The sequence below is a fragment of the Theobroma cacao genome, chromosome 1 (assembly GCF_000208745.1).
Source record: "Theobroma cacao cultivar B97-61/B2 chromosome 1, Criollo_cocoa_genome_V2, whole genome shotgun sequence".
Taxonomy (NCBI): Eukaryota; Viridiplantae; Streptophyta; class Magnoliopsida; order Malvales; family Malvaceae; genus Theobroma; species Theobroma cacao.
This window is the reverse complement of record NC_030850.1, coordinates 8,311,566-8,328,957: the sequence shown is the minus strand read 5'-3', so window position 1 is coordinate 8,328,957 and position 17,392 is coordinate 8,311,566. Positions and strand designations below refer to the sequence as shown.

General features: G+C 34.8%; 1 protein-coding gene across 3 annotated transcripts; it reads left to right on the top strand.

The window, feature by feature from the left end:
- On the top strand, nucleotides 619-16,757 carry LOC18611988. Of its 3 annotated transcripts, none has more exons than XM_007048531.2 (21): nucleotides 619-915; nucleotides 1,017-1,079; nucleotides 1,206-1,378; nucleotides 1,478-1,568; nucleotides 1,648-1,725; nucleotides 1,810-1,869; nucleotides 1,992-2,096; nucleotides 2,472-2,582; nucleotides 3,431-3,472; nucleotides 3,639-3,752; nucleotides 3,829-4,016; nucleotides 6,608-6,897; nucleotides 6,972-7,093; nucleotides 7,249-7,291; nucleotides 7,389-7,480; nucleotides 10,453-10,501; nucleotides 11,166-11,236; nucleotides 11,399-11,518; nucleotides 12,517-12,617; nucleotides 14,924-14,969; nucleotides 16,219-16,757. In XM_007048531.2, exons 1-21 carry the CDS (start codon nucleotides 769-771, stop codon nucleotides 16,276-16,278), a joined length of 2,166 nt encoding a protein of 721 aa, XP_007048593.2. In that variant the 5' UTR covers nucleotides 619-768; the 3' UTR covers nucleotides 16,279-16,757. The 3 variants fall into 3 exon arrangements, with proteins under 3 accessions (XP_007048593.2, XP_017985421.1, XP_017985422.1); XM_018129932.1 differs by having other exon boundaries at nucleotides 16,228-16,740; XM_018129933.1 differs by lacking the exons at nucleotides 14,924-14,969; nucleotides 16,219-16,757 and adding an exon at nucleotides 13,431-13,741.

The window sequence follows — 17,392 nt, the reverse complement described above, 5'->3', positions numbered from 1 at the left end:
TTATAGACTTACATAAATGGAAGGGAAATGAATTTATATAAATAAAAAGATGAACTGAGTAAATAAAAATGTATATTGAATAGATTCAGAAAATAAGAATGTATTAACATAAATATATATATTAGATATAAAAAAGTGAATTAGATATAAAAAGATATATTAGATACCATGAAATACGATAGATATGTATGTACATTCACAATGAATATATATTCTTAAAAATTGATTATTAAATTTAAAAATGTGTATTGCTGTTAAAGACGGTGGCTTTTGACAGGATATTATGAAATTAATTTTTTATTAAAATGAAAAATGATTTTTGTAATATTTGTTGATAATAAAAAGTGAAAAAAAAGAACAAAAAAAGTAGGTGAGGGGAAGGCAGGGAGAAGGCGTCGAGAGGAAGAAAAAGTCAGCCCCACTAGCACTGTATTGTATATAGGCTTTTGTAATTATTGTGCTACTGTTTGTTTATATTATTTGTAATATTGTAATAATAATACAAAATGTAAGGTAATTATTATTGGTGAATCTTTGCCAGTTCTCTAATGCCTTAGTTAACACGCACACTCTCTCCCCTCCCTCCCCACCCCCCTTTCCCCCACCCGCACTCATTTCCATTTCTTAATTTTTGATTTATTTTTTTAAAATTTTGGAGATTAAATTAGGGTTTTTGGGCGGAAAATTTTGCATCCCATCGAGATTCGATTTGAGATTTTTGATTATCAATCAGGGAAACCAAAAGAAACAAGAGAAATCAGGCAAAGCATGGAGAACGGTCACGATGGGAAATTGGCTGAAAAATTATCGGGATTGGCCCTCAACGACAAGGACAACAAAGAACCCTCCAACGACGATAGCTTGTTTCAGGTCATGAAAGCTGTTGAGGCCGCTGAAGCCACCATTAAACAACAGGTCTTCTTTCTTTCTTGCTATTTTTAGCTTTTTTTTTTTCCTTATTGATCTTCCTTTTAATACTAATAAATAATTTCTTTTTTTTTTTGGCATCTTGTCAGGCGGAAGAGAACAGTCGATTGAGGTCCGAACTGCAGAAGAAAATTGAGCAACTCGAACAATATGTAGGGAAATTTTAACCTTTTTTTTTCTGCTTTCTTTCTTTCTACTATTTAATCAAGCTCTATATTATCGTTATGCTTTATTTCTGCTCGAATTTATTTGTGTTTTATATTTTAATGGAGACACAGAGAGTGGAAAGTGGCAGTAATCCAAATGCTTCTGCTAACGGAGCTACCAATTCCAGTTTAAATGGCACTTTGAATACACTTCCTGCTGCTGTTGCTGCTTCTGTCAATAACGCTGGCGCTGCTCCTTCTCATTTCTCTTCGCCGTCCACAGCTACCTCTTTTTCACCTACCAGGTTCTGCTTCTTTGCATTGCATTATTCAGCCTAAATAACTTTGACATTGTATAAATAGAAAACATACAATTTTCTGATTCACTTGTTTTAATATGGTAGGTATCAATTAGAAGGAGAATATGATTCTCGATTGCCACAGGGTCTCATGCCAATGCCTCAAGGAAATAGTTCGAATTCTCTATGGAAACAGGTTCATTCATGCCCTTTTGACTATGCCTTGGATTTTTTTTTTTAAACCTGTGGACTAAATAACTCCTATTTTTCTCCAGGATGTTGCCCTCAAGGTTCGGGAACATGAAGAAGAGATTTTGCAGTTGCGCAAACAGCTTGCTGAATTTTCTGTCAAGGTTATGTCTTGCTTCTTTTTTCCTTTCTGTCTTCATTCAGTATGTGTTAATTTTGAATTTCTAATAATTCATGGTTACTTGCAGGAAGCACAAATTCGCAACGAAAAATATGTTCTTGAAAAGCGCATTGCCTATATGCGTCTGGTAGGCACTAGCCTAGCTTTCCTACCATTTGCTCACTGTCTCGTTCTCTTTTTTCTTATTCGACTTCCTTGTTTGGAATGGAAATATAATTAATAAAATCTCTTATGAGTTGTTGCCACCAGGCTTTTGATCAACAACAACAGGACCTTGTTGATGCTGCATCAAAAGCTCTCTCTTATAGGCAAGACATAATTGAGGAAAATATTCGTCTCACATATCAATTACAGGTATATTCATTTCCTAGTGTTATTTATCTTTCACGTTGAGAATTAATAGGTTTTTGTTTTCCTTTTCACATTTCATTGATTCTTGCTCTTTCCGTTTCTATTGGATGCTATGTGCCTGTATTCTATTTGGATATTAGGCGTGTTGTTTCCTTCGTGTTAAAACTTCTGACCATTAATGCTCAAACTATTTCACATGTGAAATTATTTTTTTTCATCACACTCCTTTTCATGCTTGAAAATCTTCTTTGTCATTATGAACTTATTTGGTTTTCGTGCCATATATCGTAGTATTGTATATTGTTGCAATGGCCATGATTACCTCTGTTTTCAAAATTCATTTACATTTCAATGCTCTACATGTGGTTGTTTTTTCAGGCTGCTCAGCAAGAACGAACAACTTTTGTGTCATCTTTGCTTCCTCTTCTGGCAGAGTATTCCCTGCACCCACCGGTACCTGATGCTCAGTCCATTGTAAGCAATGTCAAGGTCAGTAGCTTCCCAATTGTGTCGATGAAATGCTGAATGCTGTTATATTCTTAGAATCTGTTTTTATGCAAAACCCATATCAACTTGCAAGAAAACTGGGTGAACTCTGTTTTCTGTGTATATTGATATGATATTTTTCTTTAATTCAAATGAAAGTGTTATATTCAATCCTATCAATAATATCATAGTACGAGTTACATACTTTAATGCTATTCACTGGGGCAGATGTTCCATGCTTAGATATTGAAATGGTCATCATTGGTATGAGCACCTATCTCTCCATAGAACTAGTGTCACTGATGTCCCTGTTCTATCAAATCTGTGAATCTGATGAGGGTTTGTGTTTGATTGGGTCATCTTGACAGTAGTTAGGCTAATTTTTTATGAATACGATAATATAGAAAGATAAAGGATAGGAGTGTTAGAAATTCTATTCAAAAAATTATCATGTATATATGCATGTCTTAGGAGTTCTATTGGCATTGGAATCAAGAAGACAAATGGGAGATGTTTTTACTTTTCCTACATTCATTTTATATTCTCCTTTTCAAAACTGGCTTTTATGTGTGTGTTCTTTTCATTCTTCTAATTGAAGGGACATTGTAATGATCATACCAAAATTATCATTCTAAAGTTTATTAGCATTACTCTTAGCAAAGTACATCATGTTCCTAGCTTCTATCTGCTTTTAACCTTGACATCTCTGCTGAGAGCTTGTCTTAAAAATGTCATATATTAGATAAGTAAGGACACAAACAGAAGAACGAGAAATTATTTTGAATAAGTCAAATGTATCTGCTTTTTTTCTTGAAATGAGAAGCATGAAAGTTACTACTTGACTTTTGCAGGTTCTATTTAAACATCTGCAGGAGAAGCTTATTATTACTGAGGTATGTTATGTGGAAATGTTATTGTTTATAAAAGCTGGAGATATCTTTCTTTTTCTGTTTTGATAGTTTTGATGTAGCTAGCCTGGGTTAATTATAGTTTGATATATCCCGCATAATATATCATCATCTACTTAATCATGTTGATTATTTCTTTTCCTGGCCTTAGTCAAAGCTAAAGGAGTCACAGTATCAATTGGCACCTTGGCGGATGGATGTCAATCATTCCAATTTTGCCCCACAGTCTCCATCTCATTCCCTTGGTGCAACATTGAGAACTTCAGTATGCTCATAATATCTTCTTTTGATGTGTACTTGTATGCCATATGATTTTCTTAAATTCTTATATTTTCTTTCAGAGCAAAAATGCCCTAGAATTGGTGCCTCAGCAGGCATATTCTCAGGGAAAGACGCAGGTAACTTCTGATGCTCAAACAGACTCCAATTGGGATCTTCCGGATCAGCACCAAGGTGGTTTGGGTGGTGGTATTGCTTCAAAAAATTTGGAACCCGATGATTTGGGGAGGTATTCACCTATAGCAAGCAGGTGAGCCTGGTCAAATGGAGACTGCTACTGTGAACTGAATGTACAAATTACAACCATCTGCATTTGTTGGTGGGTTCTGTTTTCATTGTTTTCTTTTTGTTGCCTTGTGTGCATGAATCATTTGAAAGCTAGATTTTCATGATGAGCCAATATGAACCTTCCATTGTGACATCATACTGCCTCATATGATAATCTGCCAACTTGTTAGCCATATTGGTATACTTTCTCTTCTGCAGTTGCTCTTCTTTTGGAATGCTGTACCATAATGTAACTCCTTGCCTAAAACTTGAGTATAGGATTTGTATCTGGAGAAAATGGAGGAAAAAAATCCTGTGTCCAAAATTTGAGAATTTTTGTTTCTCCTCTCATTTTTTAGATAAAGGAGAAGATATGGTGACCAGAAGTGAAAATAATGAATTGTTTTCTGTTCATAACAAGTACTCTTCTTTCAAGAAGCCGCAGTATAGAGTTTTTGGAAGAGGATGAACTGGATTCAGTGTTTGTAATAATTGTTAGACTTGCTTCTGCAATGCTGTCCTGTGGAAATGTTGTGCTATTATTTTGCTTGCCTAAAACGTAATACTATATAACTTGTATCTGGAGAAAACGAAAAAATAATCTGAACTTCCAAGATTCAATGTTGTCCCCTTCACCCTCCCCAAGACCACGACTCCCATACATTTTAAATCATGAAGAAGATAGTATGACCAGAAATGATAACAATGAATTGTGTTCTGTTCAAGAAGCCCTGTAGAGTTGTTTGAGAACAGAAGATAGTTTCAGTATGGAGTGGATTCATTGCTTGTAATCTCTCTCATTTATATATCTATATATTGGCGAGTTTTATGCTGGTTCCTATGTGCTTTTGGCATAGGGGTATTGGTCAGCATATGAGAGGTTAGAAGGGGAACAAAAAGGAAGGAATCTGGTATGGTAAGGACCTGTAAAGGGTTGCAGTATCTTTTGAGGTGTTGGTTGTGAAAACATGCTACTTTTCACCTTATTCCAGGCCAAAGTCATTTAGCATACTTAGAAATTAAATCTTTGTGTTTTACTTGTATGCTTTAGTTCTACTTTTAGTCTTGTAATGGTAAACTTGTTGGTGCATGTAAAATCTTACATTTCTCCTGTTTAATGATTACGGCTTTTAATCCAATTATGCTCTTCTTAGTGCCACCACGCCCTTAAATAGGAATTTTTTTTATTTACACTATGTTTGATAGGAGGGAAAATAGAGGGAAAGGAAAAAGGTGAGGAAAGAAAATATGGAAGGAGAGGAAGGGAAGTTGTTTTTCCTTGTGTTTGGTATGAAGGATGGAGAATAAAGGGAAAGAAAGAGGTTGGGGCTAAAATGGTAAATATAATGATTAACTTAAGTAGAAAGAGTATTTTCCTCTGATTTTTGGAAGAATTATATTTGTAGGGAAGGGAAAAGGTGCAAATCCTTCCATTTTCTTTTCCCCTTCTTATTTCCCTACTACCAAATGAAGGAAAGGAAGGAAAGAAACACTATTTTCCTTCCACTCCCTTTTCTTCCTTCTTCTTTCCCTCTTACCAAACATAGTCTTAGTTATTTCTTGAATTGTGGAATACATGTCTTTGTATTCTTATAGTTGTCATAGCTCATTTGTCATATTGTTTAACTCTAAGAAGGTATATCAGCTGCATTTCTTGTTCTGATCAACATTCTGATCTCATGAATATCAGTCGATCTTGCTATCTTTGTTGATTATAAATCCAAGATGCCGAGACTTGTCATGCTTAGTTATTTTGTACTAACATTTTTCGCTTTGTTTTTATTTTTATTTGCATATGGATCTTATATTTTTTGGGTACATATCAATAATAGGTCTATCAAAATTATGTTTCACATGTTTGATATTGTTCAACCTAAAATCCTTGGCTTTATTATACTTTTACCTAGTTCCAGTTGTGAATAACCTCCTTGGTTGTTTCATCTGCAAATAACATATCATCCTCAATTGGCCTGTCTTTGAATTAGTCTTGAATATGCCTATTTAGTTCACTCATAATTGAAGTAAAAAGGCTATGACTCTAAAATGGATCTTGATATGAATAACTTGGCAACTTTAGTAGGTCTCACTCTGGAGTTGTTCATTGATAGATGTCCTCAATCATATTAACGTAACTAACAGACATTTCCTATTTTTTTTCTGGGTACTAACCTTAATTTTTTAAGCTTCAATTACTTTTTAGATTGCTAAAAGCTATATGAAGTCTTCCTGCCTTTTGGTACTTTCTATGACTTGAAGGTGAAATAATAGCTTCTGCAGCATATTTTTATATGCAAGAATTCATTCTATAATAAATTTTTCTCAATTTGATTTGTGCTTTATTTTAAATATTACTTGTGAGTATTTTGTCCTATAATGTTGTTTCATATTTTATATAGGAATCTTAATACTTGTTTTTCCTTAGTATTTTTACATACAATCTCGTATAGGTTTTGTTTGATGAAAGATATACAGAATTTTCTGTAAGGACAGATGCTGCGCATTTTTATTTGACAAGGGCATGGCAGTATTCAAATATGGTGAACTTAAAAAAGTGTTGATTTTAATAATTGCCAGGACTTCTACTGCCAATGAGATACCAACACAGCTTGCAGTTTCTCGTGGTGACATGCATACTATGCAATATGGTGAAGAAACTATTAATAAACAAGTTACATTTCGTGACCCTGTCAGCAATAGTGAGATGGATGATCCTGATACTGAGGGACACCAGATTGAAAGAGAAACTCCCTCCAATTGGGGTTCAGGAAACTCTCCTTATGCAACTACACTTGATGATCCCAGTTCCTCGTATCCTCCTTATCTGCCACCAGTTCTTGAAGAGCCCTCATCTTCTTTTTCTGAGGGTAAGATGTTACTGTGCTTTGTTGGTTATAAGCATAACTGTGGACTATCTTAAATTGTGTATTGCTTTGTGCAGCTGCAGAGGATGACCCCCTGCCAGCTATAGAGGGCCTCCAAATTTCAGGTGAAGCTTATCCAGGAAGGGAACTCCAGGCATGTGGATATTCTATTAATGGAACTACCAGCTGTAACTTCGAGGTGCTCTTTTAGGATTTCCCCCCCTCTATTTTAAACATTTAGGATTTTAAGTATAGTTATGTCTAGGATGTATTTGAGGATGCCTTGTATTAGATAGCATTTCTCTTGATGCCAAAGTATGAATATATGATGCTGTAATGTGCTTGCAATGGCAGTGGGTGCGCCACAAGGAAGATGGATCTGTTAATTATATTGATGGTAGTGTCTTTTTCTTCATCTTCTTGAGGTTCTCTAACTTCTCTCTGTCTACCCTGTTTTTCATCAAATATGTTTCTAAAAGATTTTTGAATAACAGGAGCAAAGCAACCAAACTATCTTGTTACTGCTGATGATGTTGATACATACCTTGCTATTGAAGTCCAGCCTCTAGATAACAGAAAACGCAAGGTATCGACTTTACTTAAATGCCATTTCCCATGATTGGTTCCTTGTGCATTCATGTGTAGTTTGTTGTTCTTGCTTTATCTTCTTTGCCTATGAATTTGGTAGAAGGCGAGTCTTGATAATTAGAAGATATCAATTACAAGGTGAGTTTAGGTTGTCAAAAGAGAAAAAAAAAAGGTTTTTGGCAATGAGTCCACTTATTGAAATATTTACCAGGGAAGACATATTTAACAATAGACAAACATGTTGATCCTTGTAATTGCTAGTTTGCATTATTAAGTCTTCATATTTTCTTTTATGTATTTTGTGCATGTGCGTAAGTCATAGCTTCGTATTAGATAATTGCTTCATTCTACTATGTTTTTTTTGGGATAGTGGGTTTGTTTTGATGTAATTTTAGTGATACTTGTTGTGGTAGAATCCCAATTATAATTGATATGGAAGCAAACAACAACAATAAGAAAATAGGAAACAAAAAAAAAAAAACTTGAAAAGCTCTTATGCTGTTTGAATAAATATCTGAACGAACCCCTATCCAACTATTGGTTGAATTGAGCCTTTATGGTGTTATTTTTTTTTCCTAACTGAGCCTTATTGGATGGAAATCACATGGTTCACATATCTTTGCCGTATAAGCATCTTGCTAAACCAGTCATGGTGCATATATAGCACTGTGGCAAAAAAATAAATAATGTTTTCACACAATGAAAATTAATAGTTATAAGAAAATAATATTAAATTATATTTATAATATTATAAATATAACAATAAGTAATTTTTATATTCCACAAATATAGCGAAAATAACAATAAAATAGATTTATTTATTTTAAAAATCAATCATAATATTAGTCTTTTATTTTTTTCCCTAGTATCTTCTATTCCTCCCTTTCTCCTCCTTCCCTTTATCCTTCTTGTTTTTGGATTTGAATTGTATATGGTTGAAAAATGGGTTTGGGTTTGGGGACCAAACTTAGGCTGAAAAATTGCTTCTGGACATGGGGTCAAGGCACTAAGAAAACTGTGCATGATTAAGCGTTTGGCAAGATTTTCAGTGTCAAAAGGTGGTAGATTTGATAGAGGTTACAGATCGGAGCCTTACAATGCAGATCTGGCCATTTTGGATATTGGAAACCGCATATTGTCTTGCTTACAATTTGGTTTCGAGCACTACGTCAAGATTTGGTGCTGTTGGTTGTTGAATCTAGCTTTTGGGTGTTGGTATTGACATCCATACCGACACTGGATAGCTATATTTGATGTTCAGAGATGTCGATTTGGAAATTTGGTGATACCATCTGATCGGAGAAAAGTGAGAATAGAAAAGAAAGGGGAAAAGAAAACATTTCTAGCACATCTTGATTAAATGCCGTGTTACTGTGCCTGTTGTCCAACTAAATGCTACAGCAACATGCCAGCTGTCCATTTAAATGCCTTAGTGTCTTGGGCTTTAACAGTCATCATGATCACCTGGGTCATGTGACTAAATTCCATTCAATTAAGGAGTCAATTGGGAGGAGTAACACAATGAGGGCTTAGCTCAGCTTGATAAATAGATAGGAGTTGGTTTAGATTTTTTGAGTAGTACAGGGGCTTCTCAAGTATTTTAGTTGAAACAAAATCACAAAAAACACGAAACACAATGATTTTATGTGCTTCAACTAGAAAGCCACATCCACACACAGAGACGAGGAGAAATTAACTAGAAAACAAGAAAGATGGAGAGTACAATTGTTGTAGCTCTAAACTCACTAAACCTTAAGCCACAAAATACACCAAAAATGCCCTCTTATGTTTTTATCTTTCTTGCCACTCACTATCACAGAGGACTCTTGAATTTTTCTCTCAAAAGCCACTTATGTAACCAACATTTTTCACGTTACTCATTACATTTAATGAGGCAAGAAACAAAGGCAAATGAAAGCAAGGGGCAAAACAAGGAGAAAAAGAAATGATGGCGTGAGCTAGCTGTAAGTCATTAGCTTGAATGTTAAAGCCACATCTCAACTAATCTCCACCTTGCCTAAAAATTCTAAATTCCTCGAACCTGAACATTGTAGCAAATTTTCTGACATTGGATTGCCTCCCCCACAAATGCCCATCTCGGATGCCAATCAAGCACAACAAACAATAGCCGAGTCCAAGCAAAGCTGAAGCAAAACACCACAAAATCAAAGTTCAATTGAAAACTATTGTAAAAGCAACTACCTGAAAAACACACACACGCAAGAATTCGTAGTGCAACCAATTTAATCATAAGGACTATCTAAAAGAAACTGGAAACTAAGAGCAAGGCCATAATCTCTACTAGGGCAAATGACCAATTGAAAACGTGTACGATTATCAAAGACAACACTGATGTCCTTACGGGGAAACATTAGCGGTTAAGGACCTGAGACTTCAACTTGGGGCTCTCGGTTTTGATTATTGGGAAGGGAGGGGTGTATTATGGGATGGGGGAGGGCTACTTCCTATTGTGCAGCCTGAGATTATATGTACCATGAAAAAAAAAATCCAAAGTCAACACTTCTTAAACTTTGTGCATTTCAAATGTGAATACTGAAATGGAGTTAAAGGGACCATATTGTATTGGCAATTGGATGCTTTATGTGAGACTTGGTTATATCATCACTTGATTTCTATCTTGTAAGAAATCTTTCCATTCTTGTATGTGCATTTTTCGTTCCTTGCCTTATAGGACTTTTCCCCCCACCATTTATCTTGTTCTGAATGCTGGACCCTAAAGTTCCCCATGCTTATATGACGTCAAGAGGTGCTATCTGATTGAAGGGTGATTGGCATCAATAATGTTGAGCACAGTGGTTGTTTGTTGTAAAATTTTCAGTCATTCTATTTTGGGTATATTGCACTCTATAGTTGTCAAATATGCACAAGGCTCCATCTGCTTTGCACTAGGGACAATATCTGCTTGTTATTGCTGCCAAATTTAAAAACTTGTTTTCTTTGTGAATATAGGGAGAGCTGGTGAAGGTATTTGCCAATGAGCACAAGAAGATTACATGTGGTGAGTGGTATTCATACTTCATGTTTCTCTAGCACACCTTTTGTTTGTAATGTTTGGAAGTAAGATTTTTTGCAATCAGAGAAAAATTTAGTAAACTCCAGTTGATTGTAATTGGGTATTTATTATTGTTATGTACTGTACTTTGACTAATAAGGAGAGCTAAATTGACAAAGACAGAAAAGTCAAGCCTTTTGTCAGATTGACAGTTGGTTGATATCAAGATTTACACAGGTCTGGCTCTCTCCCCCATTTCTTTTTTGTCCCATACTTTCCAATACATCCATCATCCCCATTGGCATGTGAGGGATCCATAATTAATGACAAAATCCCACACATATTGATGGTGATAATGAGTGTAATGGAAATTAATGACAAAAAATTGATGGAGGGGATCTCAACTTGTATCCCCACTATATTGGTTTTTTTCTCGTAAGGGAGAAAAGAGCAACAATATCTACTATAGTTAGATAGACTCTTCTAACCAGATTAAGTTCATGTTTGCTTTGTGCTTGAACAATTTCTGTCCCTTTTATTGTTTGGAAATTGTTATAATCGCTGTCATCTCTTGTTACTTGTTTTCTTATTTTCTAGCACCACATATTGAAAATTCATTAGATGTTACATACCTTTTCTCTTTCCCTGTGTTTCCCTTTACTTTTAACAGATTCGGAGATGCAAAGCCATCTAGAGAAGAATCTTTATAGTGGTCATGCTTCATACAAAGTTTCATTCTCGGTATGACTTCTGCGTTTGTATGGTTGTATATACTGCCCCATCGTGTGATAAGGGTTCCATTTGGTTATCTAGTGCTTATCAGAATAATATGTTTAGGCCATTAATGTTTCTTAAAATTGCTAACTCACAGTTAAGAGTACTGTTAACTCATTTATATTACAGACAGGATATCTTGATATATGGGAACCAGCTATGTTGGCCATTAAGAGGGAAGGTTACAGTATCAAGTGTGGTGCACCCAATGGTCTTGTAGTCACTGAAAAGTTCTCTCCAACCACACAGGTATAATTCTTGACTTGCTAATTCTTTTGAGATCCTGTAGGAGTGATGTAGGACAGCTAGGAGGTTTAGACTTTTGGCCATTTTAGATCTAAATTGATAGAAATGCTTGAGGAAAATAGGGAAATTGGATGATGAAAAGAGGGGAGAATAAAATTCCAAAGTTCACATCTAGTGTTCCTTGAATGGATCCCTAAGCTTCACACCTAGTTATCCATTTTTGCACAAGAATCATGCTCTATAGTCTTTTTTTTTTCCTAGAATAGCTCCAATTGATTTTGATGCCCAAAGTGCATGGTGCAGAGAACTCCAGAGACTTTCGTCCTCTGTTGGAGAGAAAAGGAGTTGCTCTGAGCACCATGGACAGGAACATTTCATTTGCGATTCCAATGCACATTAGCACAGACCTCAAAATACCTTCATTGTACACTGTTCCAAAATATGGCTTTTCTTTTTTCCTCTTTATGAAACAAACAAAAAAAAAGAGTATATCTGGCTTTCCCCAGTGCCTCTTCTTAAGTAATTATGTTGAAAGTAAAGCAACCTGACTTAAACAAGTTTTGAGGATATTTCATGAAAGAATGTAGCTCCAGAAGGTTGGGACCTTGTAGGAGACCAAATCTCACGACTGATCATATTGTTTTATTTTAAGGATAGGGATCCAATCATTACGCCAAGCTAAAAATTATAGACTAAGATAAAATTTCTAACTGTGTTATTAATTGATGTTCACTTTATGATGTACAATGTTACATTGAGCTTCCTGTCCATTGAAACAGTGATTCTGTTGTGCAGTTAAAAAATTGCCTCAATATTTTTGTGTCCAAGTATAGCCTTTTGATGGAAATAATTGAATTTAGTTTGTTGATCTTGGCTGCTTTTGATATATTACACTTTCTCCTATGGCACTAGTGATGACGAGCACTTTGCAAATTTACATCCTTGAATTTTTATGTTGGTAGCTTTTTGTTTATTTATTTATTGTTCATTGTTTTCTCTAGGTTAAAGTAACATTCGGAGAGCCTACAGAATTTTTAATTATTGGACCAAATGGTGTTCAGCATTTATTACGAGTAGACAGCAACTCCACAGATATTAGCTGGTAAGTTTGAAGTATCTCCTGTGAATAGATAAAGAATTGCTGATTAAGAAAATAACAGAAAGGTCTGCATACCATAAGCATAGTACATTGGAGAAACACCTCCCAAGGTTTACCATATTATTACTGTTTTACTAATGACAAACAAAGCACTTACATTTTATCCCAAGGGGACACCTTAATGTTTAGAACTTGAGATTCAAGAGTCAAGTCAAAGACCAACTACTTTAATAATTCTGGAAAATATTTGTGTATAGACTTGCACACACTTAGTGTAAACTTTTGATACACAATTCATTAAGGGCTCAGATTGCAGTGATAGGCTCAATGGTATGTTCCAATGTCCCAGTCTTCACTCCTCTGCTGCCTCAAAGTATAAAAGGTTGCAAATGGGTGCTATTCCCCTGGGGGTTCTCTGTCTCTTCCTCCCACCCCTTTGTTTGTCTGTGTGTGCACGTGCATGCAAAATCAAAGCTACAGTTTTTGCAGAATCCTATTTCTGCGAGAGTTAAGTTTACCATTGCTCTCTCTCACTTCTGAGCTCACTGAGTAAAACCCTCAACTTTTCCCTCCAAATGTGTACCGAACGATACTAAATAATCACTGCAACTGATCACTTATTCCATCTATCTCTGTATGTATAATTATGTATATAATTATTTAATGTTGTGGAGAAGCTCTCTGTCATTTCTATCTTGTTCCGTGGAAAAAAAAAAAGAAACTTTGATTAGTAACAGAATCGATGACTATGGCATAGCTTTATTAACTAGCTGTATTGTGGACTAATCCTCAGCTGTCTGCTGTTCTTATGGATAGGTTGAAAGGGGGAGGGGAGGAAGATCATAGTGGAAGAAGGTGAAATTGAAAGGGAGATGATAGTTGGGCAATTTGAAATTAATAGTGAGGTAGAACAGTAGTGGGTAGGTTTTCTTGGAGGCTATGGGAATGGTTAATATCATATTGAGAGGGTAAAAGTATGCAACAGTTTATGGTGTGAACATTGTAATGGAAGGTTTAGTTTATGAGTTCTTGGAGGCTATGCGAATGGCTAATATCATATTGAGAGGGTAAATGTATGCAACAGTTTATGGTGTGAATATTGTAATGGAAGGTTTAATTGATGAGCTGATCAAGGAAAATCTCAAAGGGAGACCATTTATTGGGCTGTGAAAAGCATATTGTGGAATACAATTGGGATTTTGTGGTTGAAATCAGATTGTTAGGTAATGCTGGCTTGGTGATGGCTTAAAAAAGGCTTTATCCAAGGTTAAAATGGAATAAATGAGACCCTTTCTCTAAGGATTATGGAAAAACCAGAGCTGGTTACTGTTCTGAATTATAGAGCAAGAGAAAGAATATAAGAAGTCTAAAATTCACACGTAGTTTTTATGGATGTGATGCCTAAGGTTATTTCCATAAAAAACTTATAATGACAATCTGCTGAAAGTCTTTGAAGCTGGAACTCCGACTAAATATGAGAAAATATTGATGTAATTGGTTTTTTAGCACTCTGAGGGCACAAATATTTATCTTATAAATGTCTAACAATAAACATGCCTTGAATGGAGGCCTAAAAACATATAAAGGTTCAATATATAACTGAAAGAAAGGTAAACTGGCCATATTCAGCCAAAATCTACCAATTTATTTATGCCTTTAAAAGGCAAACAGCACGGAAAAGTAAAGGCAGCTACTTTTATTTATAAAGATAGATTACAAAAGACTCATTTGTGTAGTAATGACTATTCAAGCTCTTATCTCCTGTCCTTCATTGTTAGACATGTGCTGAATTAAAGCTTGGGAAACAAGCTTTGGCACACCTTTGAAAGCCCTTGGGAACCTGCTTCTGGAATGCTTATTCAGATTATAAGATTAAGGTGGGGTCAATGGCCAAAAGTGGTGTGTATTTCTGTTATCGTTGTCAAAATGAAAATCCCCTATGGTGTCTTCTACCTTTCTGGATATTGTTTGGGCTGTGATTCTGCTTCTATTCTAATATAGAATGCCAGTTCTTTGAAATTGGTGCATGCCAACTTGGTGTCTTCTCAATTTAAATTCTAAGTTAGACTTTTGTTTTTTTCAATCTAAACTTCATTTATTCCTGCTTTTCTCTTGCCTGTGTGTTCTATGTCCGTACATTTGTCTCATTTATCTCTTCCAATAGAACATTGTCAAAATTACAACTATTTTATTTTGTTTTTAAAGATTTTTTGCATCTATATTTTAATAAAAAAAATATTGTATTCATTTTTCACCCACAGTGGTTGTGCAGAGGGCTAATTGTTTATATTGACATTTCATTTTTGCAGTTCAAGAGATTTAATTGTGCTCACCTTGAGATTATTCATCATACGGGTATTTACTCTTTCACTTCTATGCAATTTTTTTTCTGTGAAAGACTAGAAGCTTGTGTCTTTTTTTTGCTCACATGCACACGCCCACATTGTAAACAAAAACTAATTAAGAGCTTCAAATTATGTGTGCATGCTGGATCTGTAAATTTACTTTCAGACCTTCAAGTGTGAACATCTCAAGTTTTTATGTACTGGCTTCTGGTTTGATGTTTAAATTTTAGATAAAAGCTTCTGATGTCTTTTTCATATTTAAAGACAGAATAATATTGATAGTTACTTGGGGATCCAAGGATGGTTTTTCGAGTTTGTTCAAAATTTCTATGAGTAGAATTTCTTACATTCTGCTTTTAGTGGCATGCATCTGTTCTTGACAGTGCCTTGTTATTACTATCCTAAATTTCTTGGTCATTGCGTTGGTCATACTCCGTGTCATTCTGGAGTGGTTGACTGTCATTCTGCTCTTAAATTGATGATTTAAAGCATCTTAAGCCCACGCCTGCAAATTGCATTGTTTTGGACCTGTATGTATTATTGTTTTTGCAGGCCAAGGATGATACTTTCCCCCTTTTTTTTTTTTTTGCTCAAATTTGACTAGTAAAATCTTATTTATCATTGATTTTAACTCCCAAAGTAGTCATATGAGGCTTTGACCAAATGGTTAAAATCTTATTTATCATCTTAACACCCAAAGTAGTTGTAAGAGACTTCAAACCCTTGCACTATCTCTCTGATTACATTAACTTAAACTTTTCCAGTTCCATGCTATTTGCAGTTTTGTTGTTGTTTTAACTTTTTTAAATGATGGCGATATATTTTGCAATCCCAGCATGTGTTTGTATTGTGTCTAAATCAAGTTTACTATGTGAATATCTTTTGGTCCCCTGCATGAATTTTAATCTGAGACTTGGCATCTATAATCAGATTTGAGTTTTAATTCTGCTAAGAAGTAATTTTGACCTATCTGTTACACAAATTATAAAGGAATGAGTGGTTTTTCTTTTTGTTTTCACACAGCACATGGGTCATAAGTTTGGTTGTGGTTAAAGATAGGGACCTATTACTTGTGGACTTACTTTTATATTTATTAGCTTTCAATTAAATAATAATAAAAACTGAGTGACTCATTTTTGAGCATTTATGTGCAATACTGTGGGAGCGAAGTTAGTGTTTTGATTGATTTTGTTGGTTAAAGTTTTGTAGTTCTTGCATTATTCTAAACCCTTATGTTTACAAGAGATTTCTCGTACTAGCTATTGCAGGCTGGTGAGAGGAGGAAAGGGAAGAAGAGAGGTTTATTCTTTAACAAGTAAGGTGCATGGTTTGCTTACGGTGCAGCTCAGTAAGAAACCTTGCTATTGAGATTGTTTAGTACATATTTGAGGACCGGGTATCTTGCTTAACTTGTTGAGTAGCTAGCTTTTGTGTTCTAATAATTTTTACAGGCAGCAAATGGCGAGTTGTAATTACAAATTGTATCGATATTTTTGTCCTCGATGCTGTAATATCTTGCTCTTATTTGGCTTTGGTATTGTAAAGAGAATCACAATATCACTAGATATTGGCACGGATTGAGTTGGTATATCAGCTCTGAGGTCATCATATAACATGGTGGTTGGTCAATTTTGTGCTTTAAACCATGTCTGATTCTTTTCTTTTCTTTTCTTTCCCTAGCCAGTTGGGTCTCTTAGGATGGGTGTCTCTCATTTGACGTAAGCCAAGCCAGCTTGAGACGATATGCAATGCACCTCCTTCGATCATGAAATTAAATGAAATCCAAATATTCCTATTTTGTTTCTTACTCTTTTTATGTCCATCTTCTGGTTGTTTATATATATAGTTATTTTTTCTTGTTTTCTTGGAAATGGTACCTAAAACAATGGGAAAAAAATATTTAAATTGGTATCTAATTTACAAACACGGTATCTAAAATATAAAAGCATTTTTTAATTGCACATTGAGGTAGCTACCTCCATTAGATTAAAATGTGGTCAAAATACTTCAACAATTTTTGAATTTATGCATTTTCATCACTTTAGTGTTTCAATTTAAAATTGTAATAATTAATATCTTAATTTTGAAAATTATTTCACTTTAAATTTTTGAACATTTTTTTATTAAAATTGTTTTTTATAGAGTTGGTGTCATTGTTGACATGACACTGCTTATGGTATTAATTGTCATTGTTGATGTGATGTGGACATGACATCGTTTATTACACTTACATGAGATTAACGTGTCCCATTCAAGCACGTCAAATTCTTTACTAATTACTCTAAACTCTTATTTTTGTTTATTTATTGCTTTTGTTTTTTTTTTTCTTTCTCTCTGCTCTCACTTTCTCCCTTAAGGATCAATCACCTATCACCAGTAGTCAATCATCGAACGTTAGTTGACAGTCATTGGACATGTCATGCCATGATCGTG